Source organism: Equus asinus, chromosome 4 (assembly GCF_041296235.1).
Source record: "Equus asinus isolate D_3611 breed Donkey chromosome 4, EquAss-T2T_v2, whole genome shotgun sequence".
Lineage (NCBI taxonomy): Eukaryota > Metazoa > Chordata > Mammalia > Perissodactyla > Equidae > Equus > Equus asinus.
In genome coordinates this window covers 111,555,071-111,568,853 of record NC_091793.1, presented here as the reverse complement: position 1 = coordinate 111,568,853, position 13,783 = coordinate 111,555,071, and the positions used below count along the sequence as shown (strand labels likewise).

General features: G+C 42.0%; 1 protein-coding gene across 2 annotated transcripts in view; it reads right to left on the bottom strand.

Annotated features, from left to right (window-relative positions):
• Positions 1-13,783, bottom strand: part of ITGA6 (integrin subunit alpha 6) — a 76,637-nt gene that overhangs the window by 13,663 nt on the left and 49,191 nt on the right. For both annotated transcript variants that reach the window (XM_014846574.3, XM_014846575.3), the window contains exons 10-23: positions 11,964-12,062; positions 11,654-11,715; positions 7,191-7,351; positions 6,852-6,995; positions 5,020-5,135; positions 4,713-4,902; positions 4,541-4,624; positions 4,365-4,444; positions 4,134-4,211; positions 3,944-4,046; positions 2,354-2,527; positions 673-771; positions 462-572; positions 281-379 (exon numbers count right to left, since the gene is read on the bottom strand). In XM_014846574.3, coding sequence (XP_014702060.2) covers positions 281-379; positions 462-572; positions 673-771; positions 2,354-2,527; positions 3,944-4,046; positions 4,134-4,211; positions 4,365-4,444; positions 4,541-4,624; positions 4,713-4,902; positions 5,020-5,135; positions 6,852-6,995; positions 7,191-7,351; positions 11,654-11,715; positions 11,964-12,062 — 1,600 coding nt within the window. The remainder of the gene's footprint in view (positions 1-280; positions 380-461; positions 573-672; positions 772-2,353; positions 2,528-3,943; positions 4,047-4,133; positions 4,212-4,364; positions 4,445-4,540; positions 4,625-4,712; positions 4,903-5,019; positions 5,136-6,851; positions 6,996-7,190; positions 7,352-11,653; positions 11,716-11,963; positions 12,063-13,783) is intronic.

The window sequence follows — 13,783 nt, the reverse complement described above, 5'->3', positions numbered from 1 at the left end:
GTTAGGAGGTGCGCTCATTCTTCCGTGGAGCCAACAGCTCTCAAAGCCATCCTGTGCACTGAGAACTAGATGACCCCTAGATTTACTCCTTTTTCCAATGATTCTCTTAAAATACAGCTTAGGGTGGCAGCATCTTAAGACATTTTCTGATTTCTCCTTCATGGGGGTAATGGTGCTGTCGGGGAAATGATCGCCAAAGTAGCATGCCCCCAGGCGAGTGACCTGGGCTAGAGGAAAGAGTGATTTGCTCTGGACTGACCGAAGCCGGGAGACTTCTCACCTGAGTGCCCGCGTTTGGCAGCTTGATATTCTCGGTGGCAGCAGTTACATCAATGGAAGCCCGCACGAGAATGTCCAAGTAGTTCATTTTGGAATATTCCTGGAGACAAAGTTAGAAAATGCATTAGGAAAGTGAGAAATGTCCTAGGAGGTGGCGAATGACTTCCAGGGGACAGCCTCACCTCTAGAAATGTGCTATTCCATAACCTTGAGCGCAAAACAACAGAGGCCTTGCTGTCGAGCCCTCGCAGGGGACACTTGATGGTCACACAGTTCACGTTCACAGTGCAGTTCTGGAGAGAAAAGGAAGAATAGTAGTTACGATGCAGTGGTCTGGGGAAGACCTTCCTCCCGTCCTCTGTCCAACAGTCACGGCTCTTAAAAAATACTTACGAGAGTCTGGTATTTTCTTTCAGCAAATAAAGAAAATTTTCTGTTATCATCTATCTGTTTTTCGGCAATTTCCCGTTTCTTTCTTGAGTTGTGAGACTCCTAAAGAGAATGATATCCAAAATAGTTCCCCTTTAATTTTGTCACTACTGTACAAATCTCTTGAGCACACCCTCCCAGACAATGCAGGATTCACATAATCGACAATTAATACTTGTCCTTCTCCCGTCACCAAAGGCACAGAAATAATTTAAGCGTAAAATCGCAAGTGTTATTACCAATTTCATTTCAAGTTTATTAAGGTAATTTATTCCCACTCTGACCTTAAAACTCAGCGAGAGACAGAGGCCTTCACTGTTCTTCTGTCTCCCCACCAAACTGTGAGCATCCTGAGACCAGGGATCAAATCTCATTCCTACATCCCTAGCACCCAGCTAAGTACCTAACACACGGTAAAAAGTCAGCACATCTTGAATGAATGAGTGACACTGAAAAGGAGGAAAGAAGAAAAAAGAACTAGCATATGACTTATTCAGAGTAGAGTACTGAAAGTTAAGCCACATAATAAGTTTTAAAATTGCATTTTCCTTAAAATAAAGATTAGGAACAGGGGCCGGCCCCGTGGCCAAGTGGTTAAGTTCACGCCCTCCGCTTCGGCGGTCCAGGGTTTCACCGGTTCGGATCCTGGGGGGCAGACATGGCACTGCTCATCAGGCCATGCTGAGGCGGTGTCCTACATGCCACAATCACAAGGACCTACAACTAGAATATACAACTATGTACTGGGGGGCTTTGGGGAGAAGAAGAAAAGAAAAATAAAAGAAGGTTGGCAGCAGAGGTTAGCTCAGGTGCCAATCTTTAAAAAAAAAGATTAGGAATATAGGATCATCTTGTTTTTCAAAGTTGATGAATAGAGAATCATTCTATAAGCTACCAACTATGAACACTGATCACACCCAGTCATCTTAGAACTTAAAAGAAACAGACATGCAATAACAAAGCAAACCATCAAACTGCAGCGTAAATGATAAAGGGGTTACGTAAGTGTGGAGCAGCAGAGAGGGGTTAAGAGTGCAGGCTTTGGAAGCAGAGCTGAGCCAGAATGCAGAATCTGCCTCTTAACTGGTGAGGGACTCTGAGAAAACTAATGTCTCTGAATTTCAATTTCCTCATCTATGAAATGGTGAGGATAAGAAAAATACCTCACAGGACTATCAAGAGAATGAAATGAGAAAATGCTTATCAGCACAGCGCCTAAGACACAATGAGTACTCAACAAATATTTACTATTTCAAAAAATAAGAATGAAAAGCTTTCAAGGTCACTTGCTAAGGTTCTAATCTTTTGTAATGAATTTGGTTCTACTGGGAGTTCACATTGCCTGGCCCACCCCCGGGGAGCATGTCCCAGTCCTCCTTATATGTCATACTGGGTCACAAAATTTCAGAAAATGTCATTTGCTTCAACAAGCACTGAATGACCCTGACTTACGTACCATAATGGTTGCTAACCAGCAGAAATTCTCAGCCTGACTTGGTTACTCAACTATAAAAGAGAAATTGTGACACCAAAGAAAAAGCCAGCATGCCAGAGTGTCAGTTTCCTCAAAGTAATGACTTTCCCCTCAAAAGTTAGTTTCTCTTATTTACATCTATGGAGACATGAGACAAATCCACCAACATACCTTTAGTCTCAGGAGGTTTATTTCATTTTGTGGCTCACAAGCTATCTTATCCAATCCTTTGGATTCTACTTTCACCAAATAAAGCAACCATTTGCCATTGCTAATTTCTTTTGGCCACTGGATGTTCAAGGTTGCCGTGCCGAGGTTTTTAAGAGGTTTCCCCAAGTTAATTACCTGTTAGAAAATAATACGCATTATCTCAGTGTAACTCTCTCAAAGTAAAATTAAGTAGCAGCTCCTATTGCCAAGAGAAAAAGCCAAAATATCTGGCATAATCCTACAAGAAAAGCACAGGCTCCAAAAATGGACTATAGCTAGGGTATTCAAAATAGAGATCTGTGCTTAAAGATTTTTGTCAATAAAAATAGAAAGAAAGGGAAAAAAGGTCAAAGAGAAATGATTGCTCATTTAATCCAAGAATACCTGCTGTGTGCAACAGAATCTGCAGTGTAGATCAGCCAATGCTCTCAACATGCCCAGGGAAAACTCACACGTGTGCTGGTGAAGCACTTTGTAACCACCCTGCCTGGCAGATGAGAAAGCCTGTGCTGTGGCAGTGCACCAACCACCTGCTTCTGGGTAACCCCACCTTCCCTGAAAATGAAGCTGCCTCTGCCCTCTACTCCCAGGGAAGGCTTGGGATAACAACTAAGAGACTCTGAGTAAAACCATGATGGCAGCCATGAACCTACAAGTCCAAGCTGGAGATGGAGCAACATCCTGTAGCAAGAGCTAAAAGAGGTAAGGGCTCCCTTGTCTGAGTGGAGGACTGCTTGGGAATCCACAGACTTCTTTTTCAGTCACACGTGCACATGTGTCACCACTATCTGTCACAACTGTGTTTATAATGCCAAGAGATGCACAGAGGAGAATTCAGCCTCTTCATCCTGCTGGAGTCGGGGTGGGCCCACTATTGCTATTTCAGATTTTCACTTCGACGATGGTCACTACTCTTTCAGGGAAGTGATTTGAGCCATGCAGACCCAAACCCATGTATGAGTTACAAGCCAACTCTGTACCACGTGTGTATGTTCATTCAACTGGACTTAGAGGCACTATGATGGCCTACTTTGAAACGGTTCAGAGCAATCATTAATCGTCCTTACTGGCATATGCCAAATCCACATTTGCCATCACAAAATTGCACTTGTGAAAGGTAAGTGAACATTAACCACAAGCAATAAGAGAGGTGACCTTATACTGGAGGAAGAAATAAATCACAACACATTCTAAAGCCAAATATAAATTACTTTGGGATTTTTCCTTGTTTCATAGATAGACTCTGGGGGGAAAAATCAAGTATTCCTTTGTCTCTGCACCACCTATACATTTAAAACTCTCTAATAAGAAAAAGACCAAACTGAACTGGATTCTGAACAAAGTCCTGGGTTGAATGGCAGTTGCCGTTCCCCAATCTGGAAGACAATATTTTTACCAAAAGCCAGTATGTTGTTTACAAACTGGCAAACTCACTTTAAACTGAGCATTTATCATTCTTATTAATATTACGAAAATTACATATTCAAGACCACATATCATACATGTCAGCTTCCGGTAAGTATAATAAAAGGACCAACTGCTACTACTTACCCTGAACTCATACTCTATCAAACTTCCCACTTCATCCTCAGATTTCATAGCTTGCTCACCAAGAACTGTACCTCCAAAATAAACCTGGGAAGGTTTAGCAACTCTGTTAAATTAAAAAACACCAGTTTTAGTGAGGACTGTAAATGGTTCTTTCAAACACTGATTTGTTATGCTAAACACAAACACTTACCCGGAGACCGATAAAAGCAGTTCAATAACCACTTTTGCTGTAGCTGTAATTGGAGCCAAATTATCTTGATTGCTTGTTCTGAAAATGAAAAGGAAACAATAGGGTTTTATTTTAACAGTCATTTTTCTCATTACAATTACACTTCTTTTATGAGTTAGATCAGGGCCAATTCATTGACTGGCTGTGTTTTCATGAAATAATTCTGAATGGAAAGGTTGAAGTAACTCTTACGTTTCCAACTTCAGATTAATATCCAGATCTCTGGTGTCAAAGGTGACCTCAGTTGTACTTAAAATCAAATAAAAAGTAACCTAAAAAACAGAAATAGTCATCAACACAGGCCAAGCATATCGACACTGTAAAGGTATTCAAAATAGTAAAATCCAATATGTGAAGGCATCACTTACACTGGAATTTCTTTTAAAAGGATTTCCAAGTTCACAGTCTGCTTGTGAGCCGTTTTGATTGGCAACACAACTCAGCTGTTTCTCCTATAACAGAAAATACAGTAGATCACAACACAGTCACCTGCACACAGTGTTGGTTTTTCCCTCTCAGCTGGTCTCTAAAAATACTCACAGGGAAAGCCCTCAGCTCTCTATATGCAGAGTAAGTCAAAGTGTCTGGAAACGTCGCGATGAGTTTAGCTTCATGAGCGTCATCACCATCCTTTGTGGGGTTCCTTGGGTTGGAAGGGCTGTTTGTCACTGTTATTTCTAGAGCAATGTCCTTCTGATCTTTTAGAACGAGTTCCGGTACACCTTTTTGACTATAAAAAACACAAGGAAAATGACAAGTCCTCAATACATTTTCAGTAGCCTTTTCTTAACAAAAAGCCACAGCAAAGCCAGAGTCATTTTTGCTAGTACTAGATAGTGATTCTTACATTGGTAAATAAGAAAATTTGTCTTGATTTCCTTCTCGGGTACAAAATTTGTATTCTAGCTTAAGGTTGCTGTTACAGACATTGTCGTTTCCACATCCCTCTTTTAAGAAGTGCACCTGTAGGAAAACAAAACCATTGTAGTTTATGCCATTGAGGACTCTGAGTAGGTGACTGGCTGTATCCATACAGCTCATTTCCCTGTGTGACAGTTACCATAGCAGAATTCAAGCTTCAAACATACTTTGCCATGCATCTAATGCCCACTCTGTCCTTTAACAAAACTGTGTTTTAAGAACGCTTTGCCCCTGGCATTGAGGTAGTGTGGGGTAGGAAAGAGCGTGAGCCCCGCAGCCTCAGGTCTACATTCCAGCCTGCCTTGCCACTCACTTAGCTATGTGGCTTTGAGCAAGTCACTTAACCTTTCAGAGTCTAAGTTTCGTCATAGGTAATATGGGGATACCACCACCCTATTTTATAGGGCTACCGTAAGAATTACAATAATGATGATGCCACCCAACACACGATTACATATTTTAACTCATTTAATCTTCACAACAGACCCATTAGAAAGATTCTATTAGGAGCCCCATTGTACAGACGAGGAAACAGAGTTTCAGGTCAGGAAAGCAAATAGCACAGAGTGTCTAGCACAGTACTAATGGGTGCTCGATAATCACACTGATAAATAATTAGGAAAACTATCTCCTTGCTTGTTATGTTTAACATGACTACAGAGCTGAGAATATAGACAAGAAATATTAATGTGATAATCAATGACATCAAAAGTATATTAAAAAAAGTATCCAAAAGTATAAAGAGCTATACTTGGTGACAATAAAGACTGGCAATGTGTAGATTTAGGCATCAGCTCCTAAGCCTACTGCAGTGAGTACTCCTGGAAAGCTTCATCAGTGCGTCACCGGAACCGGGAGGCTCTAGCACCAACTGGAGTTTTTTTATTTTTTAAGGAAGATTAGCCCTGAGCTAACACCCACTGCCAATCCTCCTCTTTTTTTGCTGAGGAAGATTGGCCCTGAGCAACATCCATGTCTATCTTCCTCTACTTTATATGTGGGACGCCTGCCACAGCATGACTTGATAAGTGGTACATAGGTCTGTACCCAGGATCCAAACTGGTGAACCCCAGGCTGCCGAAGCAGAGAGTGTGAACTTAACCGCTATGCCACCGGGCTGGCCCACAGTACCAACTGGATTTTGACAGCAAGCACATAAGGACAAATCCAGATGTCACAGCTCCCTGGCTTAATCTTGCATCTCAACCATCCTAAACCCTAGCAAATAGACCCCACCTCACATGAGGTATACAGCAAGCCATATTCTAATATAAATTTTTCTTCCTAAGATTACCTGGGCTACATTAGGCATTAAATGACTATTTCATTGCTAATATTTTTTTGCCTTACTGAACTTTGATATTCCTTGATTTTAATGTTCAGACTGACAAAAGTTTTCTCCATTTTAATGTTCTCAGTGGTAAAATACAATGTATTTTTCTTTCCACATACAGCTATAGGAGAAATTTGATGTGAGAACAGTAGGTTCTGCCCATTATAGTCTTAATAAGTTGCAGTGGCCAAAAATCATTAAGAAAAACACTCTCTGGCTCCAAACTATATTCCGTATGTTTCTATATTCACTGCTAATTTGGGGAACAAATCTTCTCAAACAAACTTGGCATATATTAAAAAGTTTATTTAATACAAAGAAATGGCCTTTAAAGGAAATCACTAGGTTCTATTGCCTTCAAAGACATTTGATTTAGCATAATAATATGAGAAAACTTTGGTAAAACAAAAGTCAGAAAGACTTACGTCTGTATGTACTGTTTTGGGTTCGTTTGAATTCAGAATTGGAAGAACTTCTGGAATTGAATTCACTCGCCTCCGAGTGTTTGGCTCTTGAATCTCTACGGAAGCAGTTATGGGAATGGGCCGCAGTTTATCTCTGATATTTTCCTGAAAAGTATGCAGAGAGATGGTTAAGCACGATATGAACGCTACTGGGGACTCCTAAACAATGCCTTATTTTGTATTGAATTGAATAACTGAATAATGTGTTGCTATTACAAATTTCAGAAATCCACGTATGCCACCATAAAACCCAACTTCTGTGCCCTTTAAAACACTGATGCGACTGTCTGCAGGCCTCACCTGGAGCCAGAGGGTTTCCTCCATGCACATCTTCTGCTTCTGCCTGTTCAGCGTGAGTTCTTGAGTATACTTGGGCTCAGAACCTTGGTTTCGAAACTGAACTCTTGAGGACAGCCCAGATTTTCTTCTCTCTTTTTCAGCCTCGAGCGTGCCGACAATAGCTAGATAAAACGAACAAAATCCTATGAACTTAAAGTGCATTCATGCACAATTCAGCTATAAGTATGCAGAGCTCCTTTTCAAAATATTTCAATTCCCTGTAGAAGAACTTGTTCCCACAGCCACTGTTTCTCTTCATATTGCCTGCTAATGCACATTTTGACTGACTTAGGATGTTTCCAGTCGAGCTGTCCTTCCCCGCCCATTGCTGTTAACAAAGGTTTTAAAGTGAAACTTTCACTGGGCCACCTGGGGGAGCTCGAGAATAAGTCAAAACCTCTGAGCAGCATCTAAGAATCAGTTTCTGGCTGAATTTCAAGAACTCACAGAGCACTAAAAATAACAGGAGGGGACTCAACAGTCCCTAAGGGCCTAAACTGACTTCCCCTTCAAGAGTCCTACGCTCAAATGGCCTAGCACCTTGATAGTCAAAAAAGGCCTGCAGACCACCAGCAGCAGCAGCATCTCCTAAAGCCACTAGGAAACCCTCGCCACATCTACTGAACCAGAATCTGCATTTTAACGGGATCCCAAGTGGTTCTTTTTTTTTTTTCCCTCCTTTTTCTCCCCAAAGGCCTCCAGTACATAGTTGTATATTCTTCGTTGTGGGTCCTTCTAGTTGTGGCATGCGGGACGCTGCCTCAGCGTGGTTTGATGAGCAGTGCCATGTCTGTGCCCAGGATTCGAACCAACGAAACACTGGGCCGCCTGCAGCGGAGCATGTGAACTTAACCACTTGGCCACGGGGCCAGCCCCCCAGGTGGTTCTTATACACATTAAAGTTTAATAAGCACTGATAAAGGGCAGTTGTCCAAAGGAGGAGGAAGTGTCTTTTGACACTAGGATGAGACTTTTCACTTAAAGAAAAATTAAAAGGTAAAACATATTCCTTTGAGTGGCTGGAGGGCCCGTAATACAGCTCCCACAACAAGCTTCCAACCGCCAAAGCTCGGGAAGGCACATCCCGCCCTTGATTACCATACTAACGGAGCCTGGAGGCGAGCCAGGATTTGGATGATCAAAATCTCATTTCTTGACTTCAGAACGCATTCTTTGCCAGTTTGCTGGATGTAGCTGCTATGTTTCCTTATGGGCCAATATTTAAATAACCTACACTCAATAATCACTCACTAACCATCAGAAGGGGAAGCAAACCAAAGTGTGTACAGGGCCAGAGAAGGTAACCTCAAGGCAAAAAATCTGCCCCAGAAAACGTAGAAAATTATCAACAACTCATGTTCTAGTATTCACATTAGAGTTGGGAAGAGACCTTCTGAGAGCATTTATTTTAATACCCTCTTCTTACAGATGAGGAAATGGAGGCCCATAGAGCTGGGTGACTGGCCCAGGGACACAGAGTGAGGGACAAAGTCAGTGCCAGCTTCTAAGTCTCTGTCACAAACACAAAAGATGACTGCTTGATATGTCCAGTTCCCACTTCCTCCAGGCCGGACCCCCTCCTTTTCCAGCTTGCTCCACTGCCTGGGTAGCCTTACTCCTTCATATCTCAGCAGGGACATCACTTTCTCCAGGGAGCTTTTCCTGACCCCCCCCCCCCCCCCCCCGCCCCAGGGGATCGGACAGTACTCTATGTCTCCAATCACTCCACTTAACCCACTACACTGTAATTGCCTGACCATCTCTCCTGGGCAAAGCCGTGGACAGGGACCACATCGGTCTGTTCATCACTGCATTCCCCAGCAAAAGCACAACACCTGATATACATACGATTTGTAGACAAGATGAACAGAAGTGGGAGTGACTGGCATCACCATACACACAATGCACATCTGCACACACACACACGATGTGATGTTACTCTTACGCTGAGACGATAGCTCTTCAGATGTGTGAAACCAAAATTTAGAAACACTGACAGTTTCAATAGTAATTTCTGAGTCCATCTGAAGAATTCTTAAATGTCACAGCTGCCAAATGGAATGTGCCTCCATTTTAGGCCCTCTGTAGCCTTGACATCATCCATTTATTGGTGACCTGCTAACTTCACAATGAACCAGACGAAGGCTCACATGCTGAGTGCCCCTCACGGCAAAAGTAGGGGAGGGTGTGGGTACATTAAAACCGTTTGTCTACCAAACCCACTCTAACCTTCCCTAACCCCCCAGACAGTTCACATCATCTTAAAATCCTTGTGGGTCACCTTTGCTGACCTTTTGAGGGGCAAGCCAAGTAGAATACTCATTAAGGCTCAATTATAAATATGTGTATGTATGGAACACCACATCTGAGGACTGCTGAGTTAAAACAGCCTGCTCAAACAATAATCTCACATTCTCAGACACTGGGAACAGATTTTAGACGTATTAACTTAGGCAGCTTTGTGGAAGTTCTGTTTTATCTGATTTCACATTTCCCAATACTGTGGAAATACAGGTAACAAAAATACATTTTCTCTAAATGTCTTCTGAGAAAAAAGTTCTATCCACACAGCCATGAATAAACACTTGGGTAAGGGAGTAGTTACATAACATAAAATTAATCCATATGGCATCATACGTTGCATTAAAGCTAGAAGAAAGTTTTAATTTATTTTATATAAATGATCGATCGGGGGGATAAGGAGTACTCTAGCGAGACTTCACATCTATATTCAACTGAGAGAGGTGTGAGCAAAGGACAGACTAACAGAATGAAAACGTTTCCTCTTTTCCTCTTGTTGCCTAGTCAAAGAATCACTGTTTTTCCTTGTCTCTCTAGTCCACTTCCGAACACAATGGTAAAAGGTCTGTTGTCCAAGCAGGTAAGGGTAAGGTATTGTATTGGGGTAAAAATAACACAAAAGATACTGGAAAGGATGACAGATGGTGAGAAATCATGGAAGCTGTTTTCTTGTCATTAAAAGCCACACAAAAGAATTGTTTTCTATACTCAATAAATGCCAGCCACATCAGAAAGCAAAGTGAAAGGCCACGGCTCCCCCTGTGCATAAAGTCATAATACACCAACACCAAGCACGCTGCAGGCAAGGTCTGCAGGTCCCGTGGAGAGAAGATAAAGCAGGAGACCGCCTAGTAGAAGGGGCCTAAAAGATCAGGGAGATGAAGAAACCACCTGAGGAAAGCTTAACTCAGGAAAGATGAAAGCTAAGTGGGCTTACGACAGCGTGAAGTGGGTGAAGGCAGATTTATTTGCCAAATTCTGGAACATTAAAAGGGACATCTTGTTAATAAAGAAAACAGAGTAATTCTTTAGATAACATGGAGAAACCTTAAGAGAACTCATTACCTCAAGGTGGAATAAAATAAAAAAAACATGAAAAGGACAGAAGCACCTTGCCCTTCCAGAAAGCGTCCGTTGGTGGCATGCTACACGGTAACACCAAGTCGCTGGGACCATGGCCTGACCCAGAATGGAAACCACTCTCACTCTTTGTGCCTCCTCTTTGGGGAAAAGATTTTCTTTAAATTCCACAGCCCCATCTTCACTCTGGAGCTGAGCAGGTGGTTACACCCGAAGAGGTGTGGCTGCTACAAAAACATGCCAGAGAAGGCCTTGGTGATAACTGCTATTGTGAGAGAATCCTAAGCCCTGTCAGAATTTGTAGCAAAAATCCTGTTCGGATTATCAAGAAAGGAAGCAGAATAATACCTCATAAGTGACAAACTGCTTTCACCACATTATCTCATTTGATCTCTACCACAATATTATATGGTAATTTTTATCAGAGGCATTTTTTTAACTGACGGGAAAATAAAAACTCTAATGCTAAGGGACTTGCTCTATGTTGTAGGGTCAGTCACCATCAGAGCTGGAACCAGGAGCAGAGCCCCAGTCTCTGAATTCTCAAGACCAGCCTTCAAATCCCCCAGAGGCCTGCACTCGGGGACACAGCTTGGGTGTTCCAGGCCACGGAGGCCTCTTTGGGAGGGGACTGGGGAGTACAGGGGGTCTAAACTGGCAATTACTCTGTGTGGTACTGCGGCTCTGCAGTCGCTCTCCTACAACCACCCCCCACCACCTCACAACCACAAAACCAATTTTCCACACTGCCTTTCAAAGACAGAAACGGAGGAAACGGTTGTGGTAGCAAATGAGTACTTTTCCAAGGCATTCTGTCCTAAACCAGCTGCCCTGGAAAATTCAGATGGGGACCAAATGGAGAGTTTTTCCCTCATGGGCTTCACCGTCCTGATTAAAGAGAAGACAACAGACACATTTAATTCTTTAAACAAGAATTTATGGACCCATTTTGGCCATTGCAGTTTTATTTTTCTGTTATTTCTGCAGAACTTTCAACCTGGCAGACAGAAAATACACAATTTTTAGATGTACTAGGTACTTACATATTGAAGGATTGTAACCAGTGGGTTTGGCAGTATATTCATAACAGGCCTTAACCTTGAGGCTGTAGAAAATCAAACACATATTTCTTAAAAGATGCATTATTGCAGTAGGAAAAACCCCAACATATTCCCAGCTCTCAAATCCCTGACTGCCCACTGATGAGTAGAATGTTACATATTCACTCGACAGATTCCTCGTCCCTTTGCCCATTTCTCCTTCAGTCTTCCCTGTGGCTCCTTGGGGCACAGGGTCATCATAAAGCAGAGGTGTGAAAGTGAGGGGGATTACTCGGACACAGGAAACTCTTACCATATCCCGCTGGGCGCCCCGCAGGCTGTTTTCTGGCGGAGATCAATTCTGTTAGGTGTTACTGTGACGGTTTTCTGAATGTTAATCACAGGCCGGGATCTGAAGACAAAGGAGTGAAGAGAAGCTCAGCCTTCTGGTGCCCCGAATGTAAGATGAATTCATATTCTAGAGGGCATCCCCCGCTGCCTACTACATCTCAAAAACCACAGGGGAAAAAAATGTTCCCCCATGGGATATTTTCCCCCATTGCTAAAGAAAATAACTATTAACAGATAAAATTTAAAACTTAGTAATACAACATTTATAAAGAATTTTTAAATATTTATTTAAAATTATAAAATGTTTTATAGATTTAATATTAGAGTTTTTAAACTGAAAGAGTAATATGTACAATATATAAAAGTTCCAGGGTTTTCAGGCAAATTTTATGTCTCTGTCCCCACTTAAACCTCTAAGTACCCTTGTATGTCCTTCCAGACGCACATCATAGTCTGTTTCTATTAAAAACATTACCTAAAATTAAATATAGAAATATCCATATAATTTTCTTAAATGGGAGCTTTTCACGCTTATTGTTCTGCATGTTGCTTTTTCTCACTCAGTAATATTTCAGAGGTCTTCTCATAGCATACACATAAATCTAGTTCGGTGGTTTTCACAGCTGGTGGTGTGCAGTGCACAAGCGTAAGCTCATTTCTTTAACCAGTCCCACTGTGGACATTTATGTTGTTTTAGGCATTCAACTCTGACAAACATCCTTGTACATGCATCCAGGCACACATTTGAATCTATCTGTAGGACAAACTCCTAGCAACAGAATTTCTGAGTGGAAGAATACGTACGTTTTTAATTATGAGCAATCTTGCCAAAATACCCTCCAAAAAGGTTACACCATATCAGGGTTTCTACATACCCATGAATTTTAGTAATACAGACAATACAGGTCTCCACCTTACAAACAGATGCTCTTCCTTATCCTCCTCGGAATCTCCCACCCCCAACCTTAAGTCTTTGTCGTCTTGCTGCCAGAACTGACTACAACTTTTCTACCCCATAATCTCTCCGCAGGCAAAAACTTGAATCCTTTAACCTTTCCCATCTCTGCTCTAACTCCAACCTCCCAAATACTCAAGAAGCCAGAATCCACACCTTATCCCTTCTCACCATATAAAAACATCTTTTTTCTCCCTTATATAGTCTCCTCTAGCCCCCACAGCCAAAGGGGTCACCACCAGCCTACGGCCTGACCTCTGCCACAGGCACCAGCAACACAAGTCTATGGTGGTTGGGGTGCGAGTGGGATGGGGAGATACTGCACCTCTCTTCTTGTGGCTTCCCAGCCAGCACTCAGAATGGGTTCCATGGTGTCGTTACCACACGGATTCAGTTAGGCTGACTTTAGTGGGTTTGTGGTAAACCAAGCCATCCCGGAGAACAGTGTTTCCATAGGAAAATGCACTCCAAATCCCAAATGGCTGGCTCAAACTTCTGGAATCAATCTACCAGCAGGCTACAGAGGGCACAGGCATATTTATGGGGAAGGTGGAAGCCAATAAAAGGCAAATGCTCCCACATTCCCTTCTTCATTTCCCTTTATCTCCATTGTTTATCTTTCTATTGTTATTTTGGACAGCTGTTAGTTTCTAAGATACTAACTAGATACATTCTTAAAGTTTTGAAAGCATATTTAAAAGGCAAAAATTCACAAATATTTCAAAACCAGTTGCAACACATGCTAATGTGTTTTACATATGGTATTAAGGCTTTAGCATGGCATAAATTTCTAAAGGAAACATTTTAACACACACTTCTGCCCAAAC